General features: G+C 37.7%; 1 protein-coding gene across 2 annotated transcripts in view; it reads left to right on the top strand.

The window, feature by feature from the left end:
- The window catches only part of LOC129740647 (homeobox protein B-H1-like), a 48,371-nt gene extending 45,719 nt beyond the window's left edge, over positions 1–2,652 (top strand). The window contains exons 3-4 of one of the 2 annotated variants that reach the window (XR_008736316.1): positions 89–355; positions 464–602. Coding sequence is in view for 1 of the 2 variants with exons in the window: in XM_055732395.1 (XP_055588370.1) it covers positions 464–634 (171 nt within the window). In the remaining variant the exon portion in view is untranslated. Of the gene's footprint in view, positions 1–88; positions 356–463 lie in introns of both variants that reach the window. The other variant, XM_055732395.1, reaches the window with a different exon arrangement.
- Positions 2,653–12,511: the final 9,859 nt, after the last annotated feature.

Genomic DNA, 12,511 nt, shown 5'->3' with positions numbered 1-12,511 from the left:
GCCCATCCTTGCGGTTTATTTATCCACACACACACCCACTTTCATCCACCCACGGAATCTCTGGATCACGCCGAACGCGCATCCACAGGTGATAACCTGGTTCCAGAACCGGAGGGCCAAGCAAAAGCGGGACATCGAGGAGCTGAAGAAGGACATCCAGACGGTCCAGATGCTGACGGAGCACAAAACTTTCCTCGAAGGGGTAGCGTACCGGGCCGAGGGATCATCCTAAAAACCCTGTCCCGGATCCGTTCCCTCCCTCCGCCCTTTTTTACCGTTCTTTTCTGACTTTGAGGCAGCGGCTGCAGGTGGAAAAGTGTTTTCGTCTGGATGGTGTTGCTCCTAGCAACTAGTGGTAGGTTTTCTACTTTTATTAACTCCTGAAAACTTGCTTTTCCCTTCAAATCAAACCACGACTTCTAACAGAAAACTTTCTGTTGTTTTCTCCACTTTCGATTGACAGGTTATCACCTGGTTCCAGAACCGCCGCGCCAAGCTCAAGCGGGACATGGAAGAGCTCAAGAAGGACGTTGAAACGGCCAAAGTCCTCTCGGTGCACAAGACGTTCCTGGAGAACGTCAACGACATGAACATCCTGAAGAAGAAAATCATCCACGATGATCAGCAGAAATAATATTGGTCCAGGGTTCTGGGTACGGTTGTCGGTTGGCCGCCCGAAACGATGCCACCTTCATCTTCGTCCTCATCGATGACGACGACAGCCACTGCTAGCAATAATAGCAAAATGGCGGCCGAGCAGCAAGCGGCCGCCACCAAAACCCTGATCCAGCTAACCACCTACGGTCGATTGCTGCAAACGATGGCCTCCGATAAGACTTGAAGTGATCGTTTTCGTTTTACGACAACGATGTGTAAAAAAAACCACAATCAAGTGTAGTTGAATTGTCACGTAAAAACAAAACGGTACATTTTCCTCAGTGTGTGCAAACCAGTGATTATCTGTACATTTAGTTTCTTACCTCGTGTTTTAGTTCCAGTGTTTCGGAAAGTTTCGGAACCGTTAAAAAAACGTTACTAGTTTTGTGTAGATAGAGAAAGCCGAGCGATGATAGCATAAAAGTGCCGAACTGTGGTGTTCGGTTTGTGGTCTCAGTGAATCCTAAATCTCCTATAACATAAACATATTGCAAGATTATTGTTCTTAGTCGATTCTCGCTAGCACCGTAAGAAATTTAAGAAAACCTTTCAAAACATTTGATTGGATGTAAATTATGTGTACAGAAGATTTTATTGAAAACACAAAAATATAAAAACAAATAAATCGAACGCCCGTATCGAAGAGACAGAGAGACTAATCAGTAACGATAGACAATGTATTATATTTTAGTCTAGAAAAAAAACCGACTCACCACTTACCTAGCTAGCGGCCGAGTGATCGCGACCTGTAAATATCGATGTTATTTAATCAAAATTTAAAATCCAAATCATAAGGCAAAAACGCGTGGTCGGTCGGTTTAATCGACAACACTGTTTCGAAAGACAATTTGAAAAAGGAACAAATCAACACAGAAAATAACCGAGTTCGGAGCACATCGCACCAATCAGCCAATAGGATTTCGGTCAGTCACGTCAACAAATTGGAGCAACATTTGGTTTAATTAAGAACTCGTGAAGTGATGTGAACATTCTTCGTCGCTCCAATGATGGTAAACGGGAAAAATACCCGAGAACCAAACAAAAACGAACGATGGCGGTACGGATTAATAAGTCAATCAATTTACACTTGGGCTAAAAGTTTGAGTAACCTTTTGAGAAATCTTCACTGTTTTAAGCGTTCTTGTCAGATTTTCCGAGCGAGACTATTTCCATTGAACAGTATTTGTGTTTCAGTAACTTATTTCAGTGTTACTACTTCAATGATTCGTCCATCAACAGTGGGATCATTAATTTTGATCGGTTTCAGTCACTGAGTACTAAACGGACCATTTTACATCGATGTTTGACTTCAATGAAGGCCGAATCGATGGGAGAAACAAATTGTAGTCGGAATCCCCCGGGCCGCTGAACGATCCTAATATAAACGTACTACTCCAATTTGAACCGTTCTCGTAAACAAACTACTCAAACATAAAATTATCTTTTGTCTTCGTTTAACTTTTGTTTCAAACCTTTGCCTCAGTGATCTAACTGATTGAAATCCTATGCGCTGGTAAAGGTGTGGCTTCATTTTATCCTGTTTGAATAAAAATTTTGAAGAAAAATTCCGAACTAACTTTTAACTTTTATTTTAGAACACTCCGTTAAATTGAACTTTCAAAGCTAGGTGTGAAAACATCTGTTTTTGTTTTTTTTTTTTTCAGTGAAAAATACACTTAACAGCTTGTGTGTTGATCTGTCAGAAAAATAAAAAAAACAAAACCTGTACTAAAATTGGCTGAGAGGTAGAGTGTTGCTGGTAAAGAAATTAAAAGTAACTTAAAACAACAAACTGGCTGTTCTAAGTTCCATCTGATTGAATTTAAAAAATCAAAGGTAAACAAACAACCACAACAATGTACACTTAGGCTTAAATTACACAATTGTTGAAAGGAAACAGCAATCCCGCGCAATGTTAAAAGTTAATCGAAGAGAGAGAGAGAGGGAGAGAAATAATGAAGAAAATATATGTAAATCTTTACAAATGAATCTTAACTTTGGTTTCGTTAACATTTTTTTTTCTAGTAGAAAAATTGAGAAAAATTCTGTCATCCTGGGAAACTATTGGCTTGAGTATTATGAACAAATTGTCGTCAAGGAAATGTCAAATTTAGATTTTGAAGGAACCTCTTCATTTTTATAGCTGTAAAAATAAATTAAGGAAAGGAGGTTTTTTACAAGGATTTTTTGGCACAGTTTGTTTTACACGGTTCTCGGAAATTTACACGGTATCTGAGAGAACAAAATGCTTTTCAATGCAAAACACTGTAACCAAGGGAAAGTTTCTAGCCAAGATTGTCAAGATTCGTCGGAAAATGTAAATGTCGAGGAAGTGCTAGTGATAAAGTGTAGAGTGGAGCGGATCTGCCTTTGAACCCGAAAAAGCCTCGAACGCAGCCAATCAACATATGCGCACAACGATATTGGCACACAGCACCAGATGGCAGCACCTGTCACGCATGAGGAGTCAGGGTTGAACACGCCAGCAGATTATGGAGGCTGAGTTGCTGAGGGGAAACCGGAGAAAGGGATAGAGGGGCAAGAAGGGTTAACGGCTGGGTACGGAACGCCATCGACCTTAAACAAAATGGTGATTATTAAGTTGTATCTCTGAGCGCGTACTACGGCAAGCCAAATCGGTCGAGTACGATTCGTTCCGCATTGGAAAAAAGTGCCAAACCCGTGAAAGAAGCCCGACGCAAACTACGGACAACTACGGGACAGAGAACAACAAGCTCGTTTGTTTGTGGAAGAGATCTACCAGGACCCCGTAATTTACCCTTGAGTTTCGGTATCGGTTCACGAGGCAGCTCACCTGAACGCCGCGCCCATCCAGAACGTGGACGGCCCGGTGACTCCTGCTTGAGGGCGTCGTGACTTACCACCACGAAGTTATCGACGTGCCTCTCACCACCCATCAGCGCCGTGTGACTCCGCTGAAACTCACCAAGTGCCGGAGACACGGAATTGCGATCGCAGGCCGCGAACTACTTTTGGCTAACCGAACCCACCCTAGCAATTCGGTAGTTTCGGCGCGTAAAAAAGAGGTCGTGATATTTCCGGTTCCGAACGAGGAGGAGGTGTACGCAAGAAGAGGGGCCCGAGACCAGACGCGTGAGGTAGGAAAGTTTGTGCTATTACATATTGTGTTGCGGATCCGTCGACAAGTGCCTTTTGTACCTTTGAGGAAGGGGAATAAAGTGGGCGAGCAATGCTCGAAAGTTAATCATTTAGCGTTTCCTTGTAGTCCTTTGAATTCGAAAAGCCGACCTTGAGGCAAGAATTGGGGGAGTCTTAACAGTGCTGGGTAGTGACTCAACCATAGGTTACAACACTTGGATTTTTTTTTAAAGTTGAAAAAATCTAAGCTCTGAGGCTTGGGAGGTGAGACCTGAGATAATAAACCTGAGACATGAGGCACGACATTTAAGACTCAAGTCGTGGGAACTGAGACCTGTGACATGGAACCTAAGTCCTGAGTCCTTATACAAGAGACACGGAGATCTGAGACATGAGATCTGAGACATGGACCTGAGATCTGAAACCTGAAACCTGATACCTGAGACTTGAGACCTGAGACTCGAGACCTGGAATCTGAGAAATCAACTGAGACCTGAGACTTGAAACCTAAGATTTGAGAGACATGAGACCTGTGACCTGAGACATGAGACCTGCAGCCTGAGACTTGAGACCTGAGATCTGAGACATGAGACTTGAGACTTGAGACTTGAGCTGCGACTTGAGACCTAAGATTGAGACTATAAGACCTGAGACCTAAGACCTGAGACCTGAAACGTGAGATCTGAGACCTGAGATGTGGGAAGTGAAAAGTGAGCCGTGAGAAGGAAGAAGTGAGAGGTGAGAAGTCTAAAGTGAGGGGTTAAAATTGAAAAGTGAATAGTGACAAGTAAAACCTGAGACGTGAGAAGTGAGCTATGACAAGTGAGGAATGAGCCGTGAAAAGCGCGAAGATAGGCGTGAGAAGTGAGATGTGAAACCTGAGACAAGTGTGATGTGAACCATGAGAAGTGAACAATGAGCCGCGAGAAGTGCGAAGTGAGACGAAACAATAAATGAGAAGTGAAACCTGAGACGTGAGAAGTGACATGTGAGCCATGAGAAGTGAAACCTGGGACGTGAGAGGTGAGAAATGAGTCGTGAGAAGTTAGAAGTGAGACGTGAGAAGCAGTCTTCTTCGATTCTCTTGATTTCTGCTCACTTCTTCTCATCTACTTGTCAAACGCCTGAGAGAAATATGCTTTCTTACGCTCAAAGCGATCAAGCTGCCCACATTTGGTTGAGCATTTAAATCACGCAGTCACCCAATTTTATTCTAGGAGTGATAATTGTTCAACAGCTTCTAAGTTACTGGCTGAGAAATCAACGATCGAACAAAGTTGCGATGCTTCGATTGTGGTTTATTTCAGCACTCGCTGATCCGGTGTGCTTAGCTACACCATCTAATCCAATGGTTTTCAAACTGTTTCCACTCACCACCTTCTTTTGCAAAATGTTCGAGCTCAACGCCCCCTTCCCTTGAGCGAATTTTTTTTAATCTAGATAACAAAATGATGATCTGGACAGCTGAAACCACGAGCATTTGGTATTATGTTGTTGGAAGACAAAACGATTAACTCATTCAACTTTATATTGATTGAAAACTCCTGTAAACACTGAAATTTTTTTATAATTTTCATGACAAATATTTTAACTTGAAAAAAAAATACAAATAGTTTGTTATGAAAACAAAACAAATATCATAAATTTTCAAACCAAATTCTTTATTAACCATCATTGAATAAAAATTAATAACTGTCAAGTTTTTGAAAAGTAGTATCATTTCTTGATATCATAAATTTCATAATTAAATATTTCTGAAACCATAACTTTGAATTTTTAGTCTGGTTCAAAATTAAACAGCATTCACAGGTCTTAAATTTCAAAATATATTCCAATAACTAGATCCAGCAATGTTACTCATAATCGAATAATTACATTACGCCACAGTTACATTTTTCGATCGATCGAAATAAAGATGATCGAATCAGAACTCGAAATTATGAAGATTCAAAATAAACTGAAATAAAAGCAGAGCTTCAACTTGAATGTTTGATATCGTCGAATAAGTGTAGTTCGTGTTTTATACCTTGTTTGGAATTGGTTCAATAATAATTGTTGTGAATCGAAAGTTTAACTCGATTCTTTACACTTTTATGACAATTTTTTTTCTCGGGATTTTCATCCTTAATGGGGATTCATTCCTTTAGAATAAGGTTGCCAGATTGCCCGGTTTTATCCGTGTTTTTACCCGGATATTTTATACTTAATTAAAGAACAGCCCGGCTCGGCCCGGTTGCCTGGATTTCATCAAGAAATTCCCGGATTTTGTCCGGATTTATTCACTTCATTTGACAAATTATACGAAAAAAAAAACAACAAACACCTCCAATACGAAATTTTTTGAGCAAGTTTTATAAAGATAATCATGAATGGTTTTTAGGAAGCCTAAAATACGGATCAAATCTATCGATGAGTTTTGATGAAAATTTTTTTTTCCTTGATTTTTGTTTAGGAATTTCTGAGTTTTTACAAACTTTGCCCGGATATTGCCCGGATTTATGGTCGTCAATTTGAAATCGGATGCCCGGATTTTGCTAGGTTTTTATATAACAATTGCCCGATTTGTTCGGCCCGAATACGTGTTAAAAAAATTCTGGCAACCTTACTTTAGAACAATGGTTTTCAAAGTGGTCCCTACCGCCCCCTGGGGGCGTAGAGAGTTTTCAGGGAGGCGTTGGAGGGGGGCGGGAGGCGACGGTGGTGTCATTTTAAAATTCACTTTTTCACAAATTACAAAACTGCGTAGAATTGAACAACGAAGAGTGAAATCTATGCTCAACAATTAAATGGCATTGAAAAACTATAAATATAGCCAGCGTAGACTGAAGCCAGGTTTAAGACTTTAATGTTTAAATTTTTAAGATCCGTTTGTACAGCTACCCTTTAAATGGATTCAAATGAAGTGTAAAGGGTATATTTTTTTTGGTTTTATAAAAACGTATGCAAAAGTTTGAAATCTTAGCAAAGTCAAAAGCCATAATTTGAGAACTTTTTTGAAGTAAGAATTTTCCTTTCCGGAAGTTCGGGGATAAGATTTTTACTTATTTTGATGTAAATCGATGGAAGGATGTATTTTGAACTACTCCAAAATAACTTAAATCAGCTCATTACATATTTATTTGTTGTTGCAAACATCCCAATGTTTTTTTTATTTTTTCTCGAGAATTTTCCCAGGGCCCTGCAGGGAGGCGATGAGCTCAAAAAATAAGAAAATCAGGGCGGTGAGTAGAAAAAGCTTGAAAGCCACTGCTTTAGACCATGTCAATTTATGATTTAAGAAAAAAAAAACGATTTTGGTATTTCCAGTTTGAAAATAAATTATATGATTTTTTTTTTTAATGCTCATCGATCTCTGATTCTTAAAATTTCGAAATGAATAACTTATTTTGTTAGAATTTTACTTGCGGCCTGTCAAATTCTTCAATTGATGATTGTCAGACTTCTCAATATCGGACTCAAAAAAATATTTTTCAAACTCCAATGCTCCTGCTGTTTTTTTCTGAAGTCAACTTGTTTGTTTGAATTCCAGAACATTGAACAACAACACGAATCAACACGTTTTTTGAGCGAAAATATTCCAAGTCCTATGCGTTAACGACGGAATTCATTCCGCGTAAAAAAAACCTAAGTGTATCAAACAAAACTTTGATTGGTACTGAATGCTTCACGTGGTTTCATGTGAGATGTTTTCTTGAAAAATGAAAGGAGTCTTCAATATAAAAAATCATCTCATTATATCAAAATATTCTCCAACCCTTTCTGAAAGTAATTCAATTCTTTCAGAGCAGTGAAACTTACATCAAATCAAACTGTATGCCAAACTTTGTTAAAAATACTTTTAAATTTTTCTTCTTGATGGTTCGTAACATTTAATCACAATGAATGCTTATTTTTAAAAGAGAATTTTTTTCAAACGAAAACCTATTGAAAAGTTTTAGAATTTTGACATGTTTTTTTTTGTACGGGAGTCCCCCTTAACAAAATCGGAAAACTTCCTTCTCACCTTTCCCTTCTCATCCCTCAAGGCTAATTTCTCACTTCTCACTTCCACGTCTCTCTTCTTACGGCTCACTTCTCACGCCTCACTTCTCGCTTCTCAACTTTCACTTCACACTGCTCATTTTTCACTTCTCATTTCGCACTTTTCACGACTCATTTCTCTCGGCTTACTTCTCACGTTTCACGTCTCACTTTTAACTTCTCCCGGCTCATTTCACACTTTCCACGTCTCAATTCTCTTTTCTCACGGTTTATTTCTTACTCCTCACTTTTAACGGCTCATTTCTCACTTCCCACGACTCAGGTCTCACTTTTCACTTTTCTCACTCCTTTATGTCTCATAGTTTATGTCTCAGGTCTCAGGTTGCCAGTCTCAGGTCTCAGGTCACAGGTCACAGGTCTCAGGTCTTAGGTCTCATGTCTAATGTCTCATGCCGCATTTTCATGTCTCATGTGTCAGGTCTCAGGTGTCAAGTCTCAGGTGTCAAGTCACAAGTCTAAGGTCTCAAATCTCAGATCTCAGCTCTCAGGTCACAGGCTTCGTGTCGCAGGTCTCTTGTCTAATGATCTCAACTTTCTGAGCAGGTCTCCCCAGACTCAATTTCAAAAGTTTTTTCACACGGTTTTCTGGAATTAACAAGGTACATATTTTACAGTGGAAAAATACTTCATCTACTATAGTCCAATTTAAAATAGCATTGATTTCCAAGAGAAAATTAAAATCCTTTTATAAGTTTTTCTCATAATTCATACTCAGTACACTGAATACTTGCAAAATCAGTTTTAAAACATTGGCATCAAAATTGGACCTCCTCCAAGTTCTTTGAGTTTATTTATTCGGTTTCAGCTTAAGGTCAACAATCTTACATTAACCATGTTATCGATTAGAACAATCTGATTAAGTTTCCTTCGAAAAAAATAAAATCTCATTACAAACGACAACTCAGCCCACAAGTTTTTTTTCGCTCTCGGGCCTATTAGCGAGGCAGTATTTAACTAAGCGCCAGGTCGTTGTTAACAGGAACGGGTAAGTAAGTATCCTTACGGGTTATAACCTCAATCTTTTTAACTTCTTACATGTCCCGTCAACGACGGCGCTGCTCAACAAACGAAGGATGCCAGTTACGGAAAAAGGAAGGGTGCTTACCCAAAAGCAAACAACACACTCATTAAAACTACCTAACCTCAACACACGACGTGCACCTTGGCTTGGATCGCTTGACTTCGTTAAATATGTAAAATATTGAGTGAACCCACGGGATATCGATATTAATTTGATGTTTATTCATATACCCCATACTTCTTACCGTTTTTTTTTTTCTCGGTTGATTATTTTTCCTTCTGATGGAACCTCGATACCGTTCCTTCTAGTATTTCACCTTCGTGCAGTCATATATTTATTATTTTCCTTATGTGGAGGGCAAGCGGTGTTTACCCAAGATTTCAGGAGCCAGAGGAAGGGAACGCCTGGCACACGACCTGGTTTGATAATGGATAATGACTGGGGAGATGTTAAGCTTTTTTCCTCCCACCCACCCTACAAACGCGTGGAAACAGGGTCGCATTATGATTCACCTGGTTGTCGATTTCGCCCTCCTTTCTCTCCTACAGCTCAGAATTCCACTTCTATGAATATTCAATACCAATTAGTAAATCGATATATTTCCTCCCATTTCCCAATATCATTCTAATCGTTACAAGTTAATCCAGTTGCTCGAGAAAAAAAACTCATAACGTTTCTTTGCAATTCATGTCACCGATATTGGAGCTTTGAATTCGTCCCAATTAATATTTCTATTAGCAGCTAAAAGAGAATTATTCATTATAACTTGTTATTTGCCAGCTGTATTGGTCAGGTAAAACTCTTTCGTTCTGACGATTTAACTGTGCCACAACCCATTACTTAGATAGTAGGTGGTATTGTATAAAAAACGACTTCAGTCATCCCCCCTTTCCAGCAACCAACACAGTACAGAGGATTGATGGCGCAAAAACACGATCAATAAAAGGGCCTCCCACTCGTTTAGATCTGTAAGAGGGATTTAATCGGCCCTGCAGGTTTGAAAAGTAGCGAAAACGAAAAAAAAATTATTGCAATTCATCGATAATCGATTTTATATGTCTCAATTAATCATATGATAGAAAATTGAGAATGACGAAATAAAGCTGATGTTTCCAACATTGACCAAACTGAAAAAAAAAACAAAAACTCAACAAAATTCACGATATTAAATGAATTGTCAAAATTGTAATAGCTGTCAAATTGTTAAAATTGTCAAAATTGTCAAAATTGTCAAAATTGTCAAAATTGTCAAAATTGTCAAAATTGTCAAAATTGTCAAAATTGTCAAAATTGTCAAAATTGTCAAAATTGCCAAAATTGCCAAAATTGTCAAAATTGTCAAAATTGTCAAAATTGTCAAAATTGTCAAAATTGTCAAAATTGTCAAAATTGTCAAAATTGTCAAAATTGTCAAAATTGTCAAAATTGTCAAAATTGTCAAAATTGTCAAAATTGTCAAAATTGTCAAAATTGTCAAAATTGTCAAAATTGTCAAAATTGTCAAAATTGCCAAAATTGTCAAAATTGTCAAAATTGTCAAAATTGTCAAAATTGTCAAAATTGTCAAAATTGTCAAAATTGTCAAAATTGTCAAAATTGTCAAAATTGTCAAAATTGTCAAAATTGTCAAAATTGTCAAAATTGTCAAAATTGTCAAAATTGTCAAAATTGTCAAAATTGTCAAAATTGTCAAAATTGTCAAAATTGTCAAAATTGTCAAAATTGTCAAAATTGTCAAAATTGTCAAAATTGTCAAAATTGTCAAAATTGTCAAAATTGTCAAAATTGTCAAAATTGTCAAAATTGTCAAAATTGTCAAAATTGTCAAAATTGTCAAAATTGTCAAAATTGTCAAAATTGTCAAAATTGTCAAAATTGTCAAAATTGTCAAAATTGTCAAAATTGTCAAAATTGTCAAAATTGTCAAAATTGTCAAAATTGTCAAAATTGTCAAAATTGTCAAAATTGTCAAAATTGTCAAAATTGTCAAAATTGTCAAAATTGTCAAAATTGTCAAAATTGTCAAAATTGTCAAAATTGTCAAAATTGTCAAAATTGTCAAAATTGTCAAAATTGTCAAAATTGTCAAAATTGTCAAAATTGTCAAAATTGTCAAAATTGTCAAAATTGTCAAAATTGTCAAAATTGTCAAAATTGTCAATATTGTCAAAATGTTCAAATTTGTCAAAATTGAAAAATTTGTCAAATTATTCTATATTCTCAAAATTGTCAAAACCGTCATATTTGGATTGTTTTATAGTTGATGTATAAAAATGTATCGGTCTTTGCATTACAAAGTCTTTTCCTGCCTTTTAAGGATTAATGACGACTTATGTTTCTTGATAATCGAGTTCCCGTAGCCACAATTTTTTCATTCTTCCACCAAGGAATGAAGGATATTTTTATGAAGACATCACAGCCCTTTCCCTTTTGGAAGGCAAAACCACAAAGTGTTTGTTTTTTTTTGCTTTTTCATAATTCAAAGTTTGGATGCGTTCACCATCTTGCTACTTTCTTTATCAACAATTCCCGCATGTTTACCACAAAAAGAGCACCAGGAGTCCTATATCCTGTTTCTAGGCGTTGGTTTTCATTGAATCGTTTGAATCCTTTCCAAACTGTTGTAATATGTAGTAACGAAAGAAAAGGAAAATTGAACCGCTCTCCAGGGTGACTTTTTCCGGAAACCAGTTTCATTGAAGTGTGTTCTTCCATTGCAGGATAATCGCCGTATGATGCCGACAATAAATGTTGATGATAGGGTTTAGCTTACCGCATCTGACCGCAAACAACAGGAACTGGCAGCATTAAAAACCGATCATATGCCATAACAACGCACAACAGCTAGGTGGGGAGAAAAAATAAATAAGAGGAAAATTGTATCATTATCGACAATTAAGCCCTTCGATCAAAATTGAAGGGGAAGATGAACTCGTACAAATTGCCTGACCTTCTGGTAATATTTTATTGTTGATTTCACAAACAATTAAACCTATAACAAACAATCCGTAAAGAAAGAAAACCAATAGAATTGCGTGCGCAAAATAAGGTCTTAAGATCCTCCCCAATTGTGAGTGCGGTTTGGAAAGCTTCTCATGATTCGCCAAGTGCTAATGAACACATCAAGAAAGCTGATATTGACAGAACATTTTTAACGTTCTTCGAATTCCCACATGTGTCGTTTTGGTCAGGTGGTACTTTGGCAGCTCAAAATTCAGTTGAGTGTCTTACTCAAATTGATCCGAATTATTTTTTAAAACAGTTCTATGCGGCTTAGAGGATTTTTCAAAACCATATCGACCTTATCGATTCTGTAACTTTTCATTTCTCAAAACAAATCACTGCCAATCCATTCCATTTCTCACACAGTTTGACAGCAATCGGTATTCATCTCCATTAACTTTGTTTGCGTCGATTTATCTTCACACTTTGAGACGACTGAGGCGATGTGGAAAGATAAATTCAATATCCAATAGATTTTCCTCATTTTCCTCCGGGAGACAAACGTCCAAGAACATTCCAAGAACCACACGTCCAGGAACAAATGAGGCAACAATCCGCCTCACCAGGAGTAATCCATCTTCCTTTTGGGGCGACAAGGTAAACAGAATCTGTGTGAATCACTGCTGAACGATTACCTACCTAAAAACTGAACAGGAGTAAAAACAAAAC

The sequence above is a fragment of the Uranotaenia lowii genome, chromosome 1 (assembly GCF_029784155.1).
Source record: "Uranotaenia lowii strain MFRU-FL chromosome 1, ASM2978415v1, whole genome shotgun sequence".
Classification (NCBI taxonomy): domain Eukaryota; kingdom Metazoa; phylum Arthropoda; class Insecta; order Diptera; family Culicidae; genus Uranotaenia; species Uranotaenia lowii.
Note: the sequence above shows the minus strand (reverse complement) of the source record. Positions and strands in the feature narration are given on the sequence as shown.